This window comes from Hypanus sabinus, chromosome 2 (assembly GCF_030144855.1).
Source record: "Hypanus sabinus isolate sHypSab1 chromosome 2, sHypSab1.hap1, whole genome shotgun sequence".
Lineage (NCBI taxonomy): Eukaryota > Metazoa > Chordata > Chondrichthyes > Myliobatiformes > Dasyatidae > Hypanus > Hypanus sabinus.
In genome coordinates this window covers 14,093,605-14,108,238 of record NC_082707.1, presented here as the reverse complement: position 1 = coordinate 14,108,238, position 14,634 = coordinate 14,093,605, and the positions used below count along the sequence as shown (strand labels likewise).

General features: G+C 42.3%; 1 protein-coding gene across 3 annotated transcripts in view; it reads left to right on the top strand.

The window, feature by feature from the left end:
- phc3 (polyhomeotic homolog 3 (Drosophila)) overlaps window positions 1-14,634 on the top strand; it is a 156,188-nt gene that overhangs the window by 61,363 nt on the left and 80,191 nt on the right. For 2 of the 3 annotated variants that reach the window (XM_059992194.1, XM_059992204.1), the window contains exons 5-7: window positions 5,336-5,398; window positions 10,780-10,938; window positions 14,461-14,550. In XM_059992194.1, coding sequence (XP_059848177.1) covers window positions 5,336-5,398; window positions 10,780-10,938; window positions 14,461-14,550 — 312 coding nt within the window. The remainder of the gene's footprint in view (window positions 1-5,335; window positions 5,399-10,779; window positions 10,939-14,460; window positions 14,551-14,634) is intronic. The other variant, XM_059992214.1, reaches the window with a different exon arrangement.

The following is a 14,634-nucleotide window of genomic DNA, read 5'->3' as shown; positions in this document are numbered from 1 at the left end:
ACACTCAGGTTAAGATTTTTACTGCTGTGCTGTAGGTATTTCATTTTAGCAGTTCTTTAAGAGCAGTCTGTCTTGCTTCAGCATGTTTGGCTTTGAGCTACAGATAAGGGACTGTGTTGTTCAACTTTGGAATATTGAATCAGCCAGTCAGGATGGTGGAACTGGGAGAAGGTTCTAGAGAATGCTGGGCGGAGAGGTTTCAGTGACAGACACTGGTGTGGGATGAAGTCTTTTTGGTGGGAGTTGGGAGAAGACAGGTTGGAAGATGGCTGACAATGCCATCCCTGTTACACAAGGTGCTTTGTACAGATGAATGGCTTCAAGGAGGAAGGACCAGTACTCCTGAGGGGGAGTCTGTTTGTTCAAGATAGATTTCAGGTGACATTTGGAAGGTGGTATCTACAGACCGTGGGCTCAGCGCATGAGTTAAAAACATCTTCAAGGTGAGCTCCAGCCTATGTGCACTTTTGGACTGGGTTAACTGTAATGGGCCCTTTTTATACATTTTCCTTTCTTTTTCCTACTAACTGTTTGATAAAGCTGAAATTTGCAATGTATAATCTGTTATTTCTTGTCGAAGATTAATTGCAAGTGGGCAGCATTTACACAGTATTCGCTCAGATTGGAGTGCGGGTAGTTGAGACATTCTGGCTCACTTGATCTCATGGGACCCAAGTCATATTGATCCTAGATGCCCGGAGTTCATCGGCTTGTTAGCGAGGGGCAAAACAGCTTTGTTTCTAGAGATGACTGGTAAAAATGGGTTTAATATACATTAGTCTATAAGGCACAGGAGCAGAATTAGGCTATTGTGCCCATCAAGTCTGCTCTACCCTTCAATCACGGCTGGTTCTCATCCTCATAACCCTTTAACGCCCCCCTTTGCCAATTCAGAACCTAAAAGTCTCTACCTTAAATGACTTGGCTTCCAGAGCCCTCCATGACAATGGATTCCACAGATTCACCACTCTCTGGCTAAAGAAATTCCTCCTCATCTCTATTCTAAAGGACATCCCCTCTATTCTGAGGCTGTGCCCTCTGGTTCGAGATTCTCCCACTATAGGAAACATCTTTTCTACATCTACTCTGTCAAGGCCTTTCAGGAATTGGTAGTTTTTGACAAGATCCCCTCTTACTTCTGAGCTCCATTGAGTATCGGTCCAGAGATGTCAAATGTTCTTGAGGTATGAAGTATTTTTGAGAGAGAATTCAAAGGATAAATTTGTTACAGAGAAGCATAGGACGGAGGACTAGGAATACACTGGAATTTAGAAGGATGAGAGGGGATCTGATTGAAACATATAAGATTATTAAGGGATTGGACACACTGGAGGCAGGAAGCATGCTCCCGCTGATGGGTGAGTCCAGAACTAGAGGCCACAGTTTAAGAATAAGGGGTAGGCCATTTAGAACAGAGATGCGGAAACATTTTTTCACCCAGAGAGTGGTGGATATGTGGAATGCTCTGCCCCAGAAGGCAGTGGAGGCCAAGTCTCTGGATGCTTTCAAGAGAGAGTTAGATAGAGCTCTTATAGATAGCGGGGTCAAGGGATATGGGGAAAGGGTAGGAACGGGATACTGATTGTGTATGATCAGCCATGATCACAGTGAATGCTGTGAATGCTGGCTAGAAGGACCAAATGGCCTACTCCTGCACCTACTGTCTATTGTCTATTGACTTTTCAGAGCGTCCTCTCTGCTGTACCATTCAATATAATCCTGGCCAATCCTTCATTTTAATAACTTACTCATGCTCTCTAAGTTATCTTTTGAGTTTATTGTCATAGGCAATAAACTCCTGTTAACTGCCTGTAAAGCGCCCAACAGTGATTTTAGCCAAAGTGCAAAAAAAAATTTGCTGGACGTAGCATTAACCAAGACAGTCTGGACAACTCAGGTTAAGCAAAGCAGTTGGACAACTTGTCAGCCAAATCAGACTGGACAACACATTAACCAAAGCAGTTCAGATAACTGATTAACCAAAACAAACTAGACAACTCATTAACCCAAACACTCCGGACAACTTGTTAACCAAACTATTGCCAACTTGATAACCACCTCTCTCTCTCTGGATAATTTGTATAAATGCCATGAAAATTAGCTTTTTGCAACAGCAGAGGCAGTGCACTACGTTACAATCATGACCAGCATAAATTAACATATATTAACATAAATTAGACAACACTTGCAAAATATGCAAAAATGACATAACAACACTGGTGCAAGTTGAGGGAAGCGTACTCTGAGACAGATTTGTGGTTTTTTAGGTCAGTTTAAGAACCTGATGGCACGGGGGAAGAAGCTGATGTTGAATCTCAAGGTGTGGGTCTTCAGGTGCCCACATGGATTGATTGATAGTTCATAGATTGGGGCCAATGTTTTGCAAGCAAGGGAGCAATCTATTGAGACATCCAAGCAGAGGAATGCTTCACATTGAAAAATATACTTACATCGGTAAGAAGGCTATGAGTGGCATGGTCGCGTAGCGGTTAATGTAACAATATCACATCTTGGTGACCTGGTTTCAATTCTGCTGCTGTCTGTGAGGAGTTTGTACATTCTCCCAGTGATCACATGGGTTTCCTCTAGGGCTCTGGTTTTCCCTCACATTCCAAAGACGCATAGGTTAGTAGGTTTATTGGTCACATGGGTGAATTGGATTGTGTGGCCTCATTGGGCTGGAAGGGCCTGTTATTATGATGTATCTCCAAATAAATAAAATTATTGCCCATCCCTCAGAGCATCTGGTGGAAAGGAAATTCCAGGATTAGACCAAGCGATACATAATTAGGCCATTTGGCCCATTGAGTCTGCTCCACCATTCCATCATGGAATTATCCCTCTCAGTCCCATTCCCCTGCCTTCTCCCCATTACCTTTGATGCCCAAATTAATCAAGAACCTGTCAATCTCTGCTTTAAATATACCCAAATAGTTGGCCTCTGCAGCTCTCTATAGTAATAAATTCCACAGTTTCACCACCTACTGGCTAAATAAATTCCTCCTCATCTCTGTTTAATATGGATGCCCTTCTATTCTGAGGCTTTACCATCTGCTTCTAGACTCCCTCACTATAAGAAATATCCTCAGCGCATCCACCCTGAATTAGATTTCCAGCAGCAAGAAAGGATCTTTTTCTAATTCAGGACTGTGTTGGAATTGGCAGACAGTTTGTAGTCAGTATCGTTCCCTTGCATGTGATGCCCTTGTTCTTTGACATGGCTTGGGACTGGAGTTTGTGAGGTGATGACTGGGAAATCTTGGTGATGTTGCTGCAGTGGTTTTGTAGCATCATAGGCCTTTCAGCCTACTGAATCCACACCAACCATCCAGAATCCACTTACATGTATTTCATTTTATTCCCCCCAGCATCATGTTGGGCACTGGTGTGGAGGGAGGGACTGATTAAGATGTTTGGGTGCAGGTCAATGGTGCTCAGCATGGGCTAGCTGGGGCAAAGGGCCTGTTTCTGTGTTATACTTTTCTATGACTCTGTGTCTAACGTAGTAAGATAAGATAGTAACAATGATATAATAAAGTGAAGAAAGGAGATGATTGGCCAAAGAGAATAGAAACATTACCTTTGAGCCAAACTAATCCATGCCAACCAAGATGCCCTTCTAAGTGAGACCAATTTGCCAGCATTTGTCCCATATCCTTTCTTGAATCTTTCCTATCCAGGTATCTGCCTTTCAAAAGTTTTTATTATTTATTTAATGAGATCTGCGTGGAATAGGCCCTTCCAGCCCCTTGATCCACGTCATCCAGCAATCCCATGATTTAATCTTAGTCTAATCATGGGAAAATTTACAATCACCAATTAACCTACCAACCAGTATGTCTTTGGACTGTGGAAGCATTGTGCTAGCCACTGTGCTACTCCGCCACCCCACTGTAGCGTAGTTGTAGAGGCAAGTACAGGGCGTTGTGTCTGCCTCCACCACTTCCATTGGCAGCTCATTCCATGTACTACTCTCTATGTAATAAAGAAAAATGTAATAAAAAAAATAAAGAAAAATGTCCTGTAAGTTCCCTTTCAATTTTTCCTATCTCGCCTTAAACCTATACCGTCTCATTCTTGACTCCCCAGTCTTGGAGATTGATTGTGTATATTCACCCTATCTACGCCCCTCACGATTTTGTACACCTCCTTAAGACCACTACTCAATCTTCCATGCTCCCAGGAAAAATGTCCTAGCCTGTCTAGTCTCTTACTGTAACTCAAACCCTTTCATCCTGGCAGTATCCTTGTAAATCTTTTCTGCACCGTTTCCAGTTTACCTTCTTATTGCAGAGTGACCAAGACCGAACGTAATACTTCAAGTATATTGCAGAACTGAAACATAACTTCCCAACTTCTATAGTCAGTGCCCTATCTGATGAAGGCCAGCATGCCAAAAGCCTCCTTCACCATCCCGTCTGTTTCAACTTTCAGGGCACTGTGTACCTGAACTCCAAGGGCCCTACTGTTCACTATGAACATCGTATCTTGAATTGATTTGAAAGTATGCAATGCTGAGGCTTTATAAGACATTAAGAAGGAATGGCAACTCTTCTTATAAGGCCCCTTTTCTAAGAAAATATGTGCTTGCATTGGAGGGGGGGGGGGGGGGGGGTCCAGAGGAGGTTTACAAGAAAGATGCCAGGAATAAAAAGGTTAACGTATGAGGAGTTTAATGTCTCTGTGCTTGTACTTGCAGCAGTTTAGAATAATGAGGGGGATCTCATTGAAACCTTTTGAATATTGAAAGGCTTAGGCAGAGTGAATATGGAAAGGATGCCTCATATAGTGGGGAAGTCTGGGACCAGAGGACACAGTCTCAAAATATAGAGACGTTCCTTTTAGAACAGAGATGTGGAAGTGTGTCTTTAGCCAGAGGGTGATGTATAGGCCAAGATATTGGGTATATTTAAAGTGGAAATTGATAATTCTTGATTAGTAAGGGCATCAAAGGCTATGGTGAGAAAGCAGGAGAATGGGGTTGAGGGGGATAATAAATCAGCCATGATGGAATGGTGGAACAGACTCAAATGGCCTAATACTGCTCCTATGTTTCCTGGTCTTATGGCCTTTCCAAAACCGCAGCTCCTCGCACTAATCTGTATTAAACTGCACTTGTTAATATTCATCCTACTTTCTCAGCTGGTCAAGATAATTAAATTGTGTTCAGTCTTGTTGGTAATACAGTACCTATATATTCCAGCTGAACTTTGAAAATGTATTCATAATGAAGTCTTGGACCTCAGATGCAACATTCTCATAACCAGTGTAAGCTACCAGAGAGCTTTTCCCCACTCTTGTCTGTTTCTAATGATTCTTTATACTGTGCTTCTAGGCCACCGGACGCCAGTCGTCTTCTCCTACAGGGAGCCAGCAATCAAGTGTGTCACAGACTTCTGTAAGTTACAAATAATCCTCTCGATGTGATAGTATGGATACTGGCACTTCTCATTCTCACCTGTACTCTTTGAGGACACTGTAGCTGGCCCCAACTTGGTTACCTTGACGCTTTGACCCTTGTCAAGTGCTGATGCAAATCTGTCTGGAAAGCTGGGCTTGAAGAAGGTTTGTTGCCTTGGTAACCAGAGCATTTTAAAAAAAATCAGTCACTCCCTTTGCAAACAGTGAATGCACAGACTTTCAACCTGAAATATTGACAATTCCTTTCAAAGTAAATTTATTACCAAAGTACACTTATGTCAACATATAATGCCATGAGATTAATTTTCATGTGGGTATTCATAGTAACCACAAAGAAACACAATAAAATCAGTGAAAAACCGCACACAAGACAGACAAACGGCCAGTGTGCAAAAGACAACAGACTGCAAATACAAAAAGAGAAAAAAAAACTTAAAATAATAATAATAAATAAATAAGCAATAAATATCAAGAACATGAGTTGTAGAGTCTTTGAAAGTAAGGCCATAGGTTGTGGAATCAGCTCATTGTTGGGCTGAGTAAAGTTGAGGGAAGTTGTCCCTCTGGCTCAAGAGCCAAAACCTGGTGGTGTGAGACCTGAGGCTCCTTTACCTTCTTCCTGATGGTAGCAGCGAGAAAAAGAGCATGTCCTGGGTGGTGGGGGTCCCTGATGATGGATACTGTATTCCTGCGACAACGCTCCATGTAAATGTGTACAGTGAGGGGAAGGTTTTACCTGTGATGGAGGAACAGGTAAAGCTTTAGGTCCAAGAACTCTAATGAACTTTCACTCCTAGGGCCTCTTACAGTGCCTAAAAAAATATTCACCTCCCTTGGAAGTTTTCATGTTTTATTGTTTTACAACATTGAATCTCAGTGGATTTAGTGTGACTTTTTTGACACTCATCAACAGAAAGTGAAAACAGATCTCTACAAAGAGATCTAAATTATTTACAAATATAAAACACAAAATAATTGATTACATAAGTATTCACCCCTTTCAAGTCAGTATTTAGTAGATGCACCTCTGGCAGCAATTACAGCCTTGAGTCAATGTGGACAGGTCTCTATCAGCTTTGCAAATCTGGACACTGCAATTTTTCCTCTTTATAAAACTGCTCAAGCTGTGTCAGATTGCTTGGGGACCGTGACTGAACAACCCCTTTCAAGTCTAGTCTCAAGTTCTCAATTGGATTGAGGTCTGGACTTTGACTTGGCCACTCCAAGACATTAACTTTGTTGTTTTTAAGTCATTCTTGTTTAGCTTTGGATTTATGGTTGGGCCATTGACTTGCTGGAAAACAGTTCTTCTCCCAAGTTGCAGTTGTCTTGCATTCTGCATCAGGTTTCCCTCTACCTTCACAAGCTTCCCAGGGCCTGCTGCAGTGAAGTATCCCCACAGCATGATGCAGCCACCACCAAGCTTCACAGTAGGAATGTTTTTTTTGATGATGTGCTGTGTTTGGCTTATGCCAAACATAGTGTTAAGTCTAATGACCAAAAAGTTAAATTTTGGTTTCATCAAACCATAGAATCTTCTTCCAGCTGACTTGAGTGTCTCTAAAATGCCTTCTTGCAAACTCTAGCTGAGATTTCATGTGAGTTATTTTTCAACAGTGACTTTTCCCTTTGCCACTCTCCCATAAAGCTGCGACTGCTGAAGCATCCAAGCAACAGTTATTATATATGCAGTCTTTCCCATCTCAGCCACTGAAACTTGTAACTCCTCCATAGTTGTCTTAGGTCTCTTGGTGGCTTCCCTTGCTAGTCCTCCTCTTGCACTGTCACTCAGTTTTTGAGGACGGCCTGCTCTAGGCAGATTTACAGCTGTACCATATACTTTCCATTTCTTGATGATTGACTAAATACAACCCTGACATTCATTTTCTTGCAGGCATTCACAGTAAATACAAAGAAACACAATAGAATCAATGAAAAACACAAAGGTAGACAATCAACCAATATGCAAAAGACAAGACATTGTGCAAGTACAAGAAAGGAAAAAATACAATAATAATAAATAAGTAAATAAAACATATTGAGAACATGAGTTCTAGAGTCCTTGAAAGTGAGTTCACAGGTTATAGAATCAGTTCAGAAATTTTAAATGACGTTCCAAATCTTCACAAGCTTCAAAGAAAGTAGCAGCGCTGCAGTGCCTTCTTTGTGATGGAATTTGCATGCTGGGCCACGGACAGAGCCTCTGAAGTGATTACACTGAGGAATTTAAGGTTACTGACCCTCTCCAACTCCAATCTCCTACATCATGGACCTCTGGTTTCCTCCTCCTATAGTTAATAATCAGCTCTTTGATTTTGATGTCATTGAGTTTTTGGAGCACCATTCAGCCAAATTTTCAATCTTCCTTTGTGCTGATTCATCACCACCTCTGATTTGGCCAATGACAGAAGTGCTGTCAGCAAATTTAAACATGGCATTGGAGCTGTGCTTAGTACTACTAAGGATTTTATAGGAACAGTATTTCTGGAGTGAAATCGACAGGAGACGTTCACCACCAAATTGAACAGTTCATAGGAAGTGACCGTGCCTGTGGTTTTAACAGAATCAAAGTTCATGTTTGAAGTATATTTATTATCAAAGTATGTATACCATATACAACCTAGAGATTCATCTTCTTGCAGGCCGCCACAAAACAAAATAAACACAATGGAACCCAGCAAAAGACACGCACAACTAAGCCTGTCAAAGTGTGAAAAAAGAATGAATAGTGCAAACCATAAAAAAAACAAATAACACACAGATCATGAACTGCAAAGTCCCCAGCCACAGTGCGTCCACAGCCACAGAGCCAGTTCATTGCTGCAGACAGTCCGGGATCCCAGTGGCGACAGGCCACAGCCACAGAGCCAGTTCAGCACTGCAGCCAGTCCAGGAGCCCAGTGGTTGCAGGCCACAGCCACATGGCCAGTTCATTGTTCCCTTGTATTTTGACATGATTGCCTTTTCATGGGAAATCTTTAAGTGGCTGCTCCAAACTCTTGTGCTGCCATCTGATAGGAAATTGTGCTAATAACTTTGTGAGGACAGGTGGATCACAGAATCACTGGTTATGTTGGATACTGAAATGTCCTGGTACAGTTTGTGGGACTCCAATAAAGATGCTGTTCTTTAAAAGGGCAACTTTATCCTGATCTCTCAGTAGCTGCTACTTCCCTGCAGGTCTCCTGACTCACCGCCCCAGAAATAAACGACCTCTTATGTATATATTTATTGTAAAATTTATGTTATTTAGTTTAGAGAATCAGTATGGTGACAGGTCCTTCCGGTTTAACAAGCTTACGCTGCCCACATATGATCAATTAACCTACTAGTCCTTTTGTCTTTGGAATGTGGGAGAAAACCGGAGCACCTGGAGGAAACCCATGTGGTCACAGGGAGAATGTACAAACTCCTTATGGACAGCAGCAGGAATTGAACCCAGATCACTGATGCTGTAAAGTGTTACACTAACCACTACGCTAACATGCCGCCCTGCATTCTTAAATATATTGCCATATATTCTTCCCATTTACAGGAGGATTTCTCTGTTTTTAAAGATTATTGCTTATCATTTAGTATTTTTTTCACTTTGTTTATCAGATGAAAAGCTTCTATTTGTAGAGTGTCCCTCAGAAACTTGCTGTGTTGAGTTCAATGTAGTCAATGTAGTATTCCTACCGTGCAGTCATTTTATGGATGTGGGAAAGCTGTATAGTTTGGAGTTCTAGTAATACATAGCAAACCCAGCCACAGCGGACAGTAGACTACAGCAGCAAGTAGTGATGCTGCCTTACAGCACCAGGGACCTTGGGTTTGATCATTGGATGCTGTCTGTGTGGAGTTTGCACCTTCTCCCTGACACCATGTGTGTATTACTTGAATGCTCTGGTTCCTTCTGACACCTCAAAGACTTGCTGCTTTGGGAGATTACCTTGGCCCAAAGACTGAATCTTTTTAGGTTCCTAGTTTAGGAGCACTGTCACAGGAAAGCAGTGTTCATCATCAAGGATCCCCCCCCCCCCCCCCCCACCATCCAGACCATATTCTCTTCTCACTGCTGCCATCAGCAAGGAGATCAAGAGCCTCAGGACCCATGCCACCAGCTTCAGGATCAAGTAGAGAGATCGCAGACTGTTACAAGAAACATAAGTTTGTTTTGGTAGGTGACTTTAACTTCCCTAGTAAAAGGACTAGATAGGATAGAGGTTGTCAGATATGTTCAGGAAAGTTCCAGCAAGAAGTCCCAGTGAGAGCGTGTGTGATACTGGATCTGCTATTAGGGAATAAGACACGGCAGGTTTGTTTAGGTGAACACTTTGCATCCAGTGATCACAATGCCATTAGCTTCAAAGTAAATATATACACAGAAACATAGGTCCGGCCCATAGGTTACGATTCTGCATTGGAGAAAGGCCAATTTTAATAGTTTCAGAAAGGATCTGGCAAATGTGGATTGAGACAGGCTGCTTTCACTATATCTCGTACATGCGATGATAATAAACCAATTCCAATAGCATGGGCTGTGACTATCAAGATTGCTTGAAGTCAGTATGTGGTCTGACTAAGCTCTGACCTGTGATACTTTCAGGAACCATACTTTTTGGTCAGCGTGGTGGTGTAGTGGTTAATAGACACTTTTACAGCACCAGTGAACCCAAGTTTAAATCTGCTGCTGTCTGTTAGGACATTGTACATTCTCCCTGTGACCCCATGGATTTTATTTGAGTCTCAATCCTCTTTCCATGTTCCAAAGACATACAGGTTAGTAGGTTAATTGGTCACATGGATGTAATTGCTTGATGGCTCTGGGTCTGTACTCTCTGGAGTTTAGAATAATGAGGGGGGATCTCATTGAAACTTACTGAATATTGAAAGGCCGAGATAGAGTGGATGTGGAGCGATTGTTTCCTATGGTGGGGGAATCTAGGACCAGAGGACAGAGCTTCAGAATAGAGGGACATCCATTTAGAGCAGAGATGAGGAGGAATTTCTTTATACAGAGGGTAGTGCATCTGTGGAATTCATTGCCACAGATGGCTGTAGAAGCCAAGTCACTGGGTATATATAAGGTGGAGATTGATTCGTCAAAATGTCAAAGTTTATGTGGAGAAGGCAGGAGAAGGGGGTTGAGAGGGATAATAAGTCTGCCATGATGGAATGGCAGAGCAAACTTGATGGGCTGAATGGCTATTTCTGCTCCTATGTTTTATGGTCTAATTTGGCAGCTTATGCTCATTGAGCTGGAAGAGCCTGTTACTGTGCTGTACCTCCAAATAAATTAAAAGATAAATTTGATGTTCTTTGCTGGTTCAGTGATACGCTTGATTCTAATGCATTTCTCGGGGTTCTTTCATGCAGATTAATCTCTCTCCCTCCTCCGCTGCTCCTCAGCTGATGAGCCGCAGCCAGAGCGCCAACACCTCAGCCAGTGGGATTACCCAGCAGGCCATGTTGCTTGGCAACACCACCCCCACCTTGACAGCGAGCCAGGCCCAGATGTACCTCCGGGCCCAGATGGTGAGTGGCATGTGACAACGCAAACGCCTGTGAAAACCACCTGCCTGCAAAAAGAAGTGGCAAGAGTTCATAGCCTTTTTAACCCTTGATCTCCATTGGTCAAGCAACCCAGAGTCAAAATCAGGTTTATTACCCCTGACATAGGTTGTGAAATTTGTTGTTTTGTGGTAGACGTACAATGCAAGCCGCTAAAATTACTTGAAATTACCAGAATATATAAAAATAGATACTACTACAAAAGAGAGGTTGGAATCTGGAATATGCTGCCTGAGGAGGTGGTGGAGAGAGATGCTGTCGTAGAACACTACAGCACAGAAACAGGCCCTTCAGCCCATCTTGTCCATACCAAATTATTATTCTGGCCAGTCCCATTGTCCTGCATCCAGACCTTAGGCCTCCATATCCCTCCTATCCATGTACCCATCCAAATTTCTCTTAAATGTTGAAATTGATCTCATCTTCTGGCAGCATGTTCCATATTCTAAATATCCTCTGAGGGAAGAAGTTCCCCTTCATGTTCCACTTAAACATTTCCGTTTTTACCCTTAGACCATGATCTCTACTTGTAGTCTCCCTCAACCTCAGTGGAAAAAGCTTGTTTGCATAAACCCTGTCTGTATTCCTCATAATTTTGTATACCTCTATCAAATCTCCCCTCCTTCTCCCATGCTGTAAGGAATATAGTCCTGACCTGTTTAACCTTTCTGAATAACTCAGGTCCTCAAGACATGGCAACATCCTTGTACATTCCTTCTGCACCCTTTCAATCTTTCCTGTAGGTAGGTGACCAAAACCGCACACAATACTCCAAATTAGGCCTCACCAACATCTTCAACTTCAACATAACCACCCAACTCCTGTACTCAATACATTTATTTATGAAGGCCAACGTGCCAAAACTTTTCTTTATGACTGTAGGCAACACACACAAAATGCTGAAGGAACTCAGCAGGCCAGGTAGCAACTACAAAAAGGAGTATAGTCGATGTTGTGGGCTGAGACCCTTCATCAGGACTGTAGAAAAAAAAGATGAGGTGATAGTCTTTATGATTCCATCTACCTGTGACATCACTTACAAGGAATTATGGATCTGTACTCCCAGATCCCTCTGACACTATATTTAAACATCAAGTGTTGCACTTGAGTCACCAAGGCAAAGGAGTGCTGGTAGATAGAACAGTAAACAGCACAGTACAGGTGCAGGTACAGGTCCTGTAGCCACAGTGTTTGGGTCAAAGATAATGCCAAGTTAAACTAAATCTCTACACATGACCTATATCCTCTCATTTCCTGCAACTGAATATGGCCTAAATGATTCTATTTTATCTGCCACTACCATCCCTCCTGACAACACATACCAGGCACCCTGTGCCACAAACCTTGCCCTGCATATTCCCTTTAAAAGGGGTGGTAAACCTGTGCAATTAATTGCCATGAGCTGCTGTGGAAGTCAATTCACTGAGTATACTTTAAAGTGGAACTTGATAGGTTCTTGATTTGTAAGAATTTCAAAGGTTATGTGGAGAAGACAGGAGAATGGGGTTGTGGGGGATAAATTTTAGCCATGAAAGAATGGCAGAGCAGAATTGATGGAGCAAATGGCCTAAATCTGTTTCTATGTCTATGGTCTTGTGGTCTAAACTTGGCCCCCTCTCACCTTAAATGCATCTGCTGGAAGGGACTAATCTGGACTAGTTTGGTCAGCATGAGCACAATGCCCGAAGAGCCTGTTTCTGCGCTGCACAGCTCTACGACTGTATGGCTAAGTCCTGTCAGCCCTCACGGTCTCACTGAGTGCTAACCCGGTCTCTCAGTCTTGTTGCTTGTCGCTGCTGTTCGGGCTTTAGGAGTATCTGTGCCTGTCATATTCAGAGATTCAAGGGATTGAAGCAAAAATGTGAAAGATTAATAAGAATTTTAAATATTTATAAAATGACACTGAAACAGAAGGAAGTAGAACAGATGAACACACAGCAGATGGCTGCTTTATTAGATTTCTCCTGTTCCTAATAAAGTGGCCACTTAGTGTACTGTACGTTCATGGTCTTCTGCTGCTCTAGCCCATCCACTCCAAGGTTTGACATGTGTGTTCAGAGATGTTCTTCTGCACACCAGTATAGTAATGTATGATTACTTGAATTACTGTTGCCTTCCTGTCAGCTTGAACCAGTATTGCCATTCTCCTCTGATCTCTCTTATTAACAAGTCACTTTCACCCACAGAACTGCCACATACTGGATGTTTTTTTTTTGTTGTTTCTTGCACTATTCTCTGTAAACTCTAGAGACTGTTGTGTATGAAAATCCTGGGACATCAGCAGATTCTGAGATACTCAAGTTACCCCAGTCATTCCACAGTCAAAGTCACTTAGATCACAGTTCTTCCCCATTCTGATATTTGGTCTGAACAACACCTGAACCTTGTCTGTGTCTGCAGGCTTTTGTGCATTGAGTTACTGCCACATCAGATATTTGCATTAATGAGCAGGTGTAAAGTGGCCACAGAATGTATAAGAAACTAAGAGAATTGTGCAGGGATAGACCATTGGGCCCCTCAGGGCTGCCACACATTTCAGTAAATTATTGTTGATTTGCCCAGTCCTCATCTCCTCTTTTGTGACAGTTCCCTGTTGCCTTCAGTTCTCTGATCTTTCAAAAATGTGTCTTCTTCCTGTAGTGATCCAGTCTTCTCAACCTTCTTGGCCAAGAATTCCTCACCCTCTGTGGTTAAGTAACTAAGAATATTAAAGCAAATTTAGTAAGAAATAAATGTTTCCTTTTTCTTCATAACCTTCTAGATTATGAAAAAAAAAGAAAATTAAAGGCCTAGATTGCGTGGATGTGGAGAATGTTTTCTATAACTGGAAGTTTAGGACCAGAGAGCACATCCTCAGATTAGAGGGTCATCCATTTAGAACAGAGATGAGGAGGAATTTCTTTATCCAGAGGCTAGTGAGTCTGTGGAATTCATTGTCAAAAGCAGCTGTGGAGGCCAACTTACTGGGTATATTTAAGGTGGAGTCCGACAGATTCTTGGTAAGTCAGGGCATGAAAGGTTACGGGAAGAAGGCAAGACAATGGGGTTGAGAAGGAAATAAGGAAATTGATCAGCCATCATCAAGTGTTGGATAAAACTTGACCCAATTCTGCCCCAATGTGTTATGGTCTCCTGGAATCCACTTTGAAATGAATGGAGACTCCTGCTGTACATTGGTGTTGGATTGGAGCTGGAGAGAGACACTGCACACTGTAATAGAGCGACTTTCCAGTAGTACCAGGGCATTGGAACATCCGTCTCAAGATAGCACCTCCATCAGAGCCATGATTTTTGCAATACTAGATTTTTTGTGCTTTTGTCTCTGGCGTGGGATTCGAACCATGAACTGACCACAGTGATAGGGGTCACTGCGCTTCCTGACCGACCATTCAAAGAAAGTTAGCCTGTAGGAAGCAGCATAATCTGCTTGTTTCTGACACTCATATTTGTTCCTGCTCTTTCCCGATTTTCTCTCTATCTCTACAGCTGATTTTCACTCCCACTGCTACTGTAGCCACTGTCCAGCCCGATATTCCTGTTGCTTCTTCCTCTTCTTCGGTGTCTGCACCCTCTCAGGTAAACTAAATTGGTTTATTATTGTCTCATGTAAGCCATGGACAAGTCATTGGGTATATTTAAAGCAGAGGTTGATAGATTATT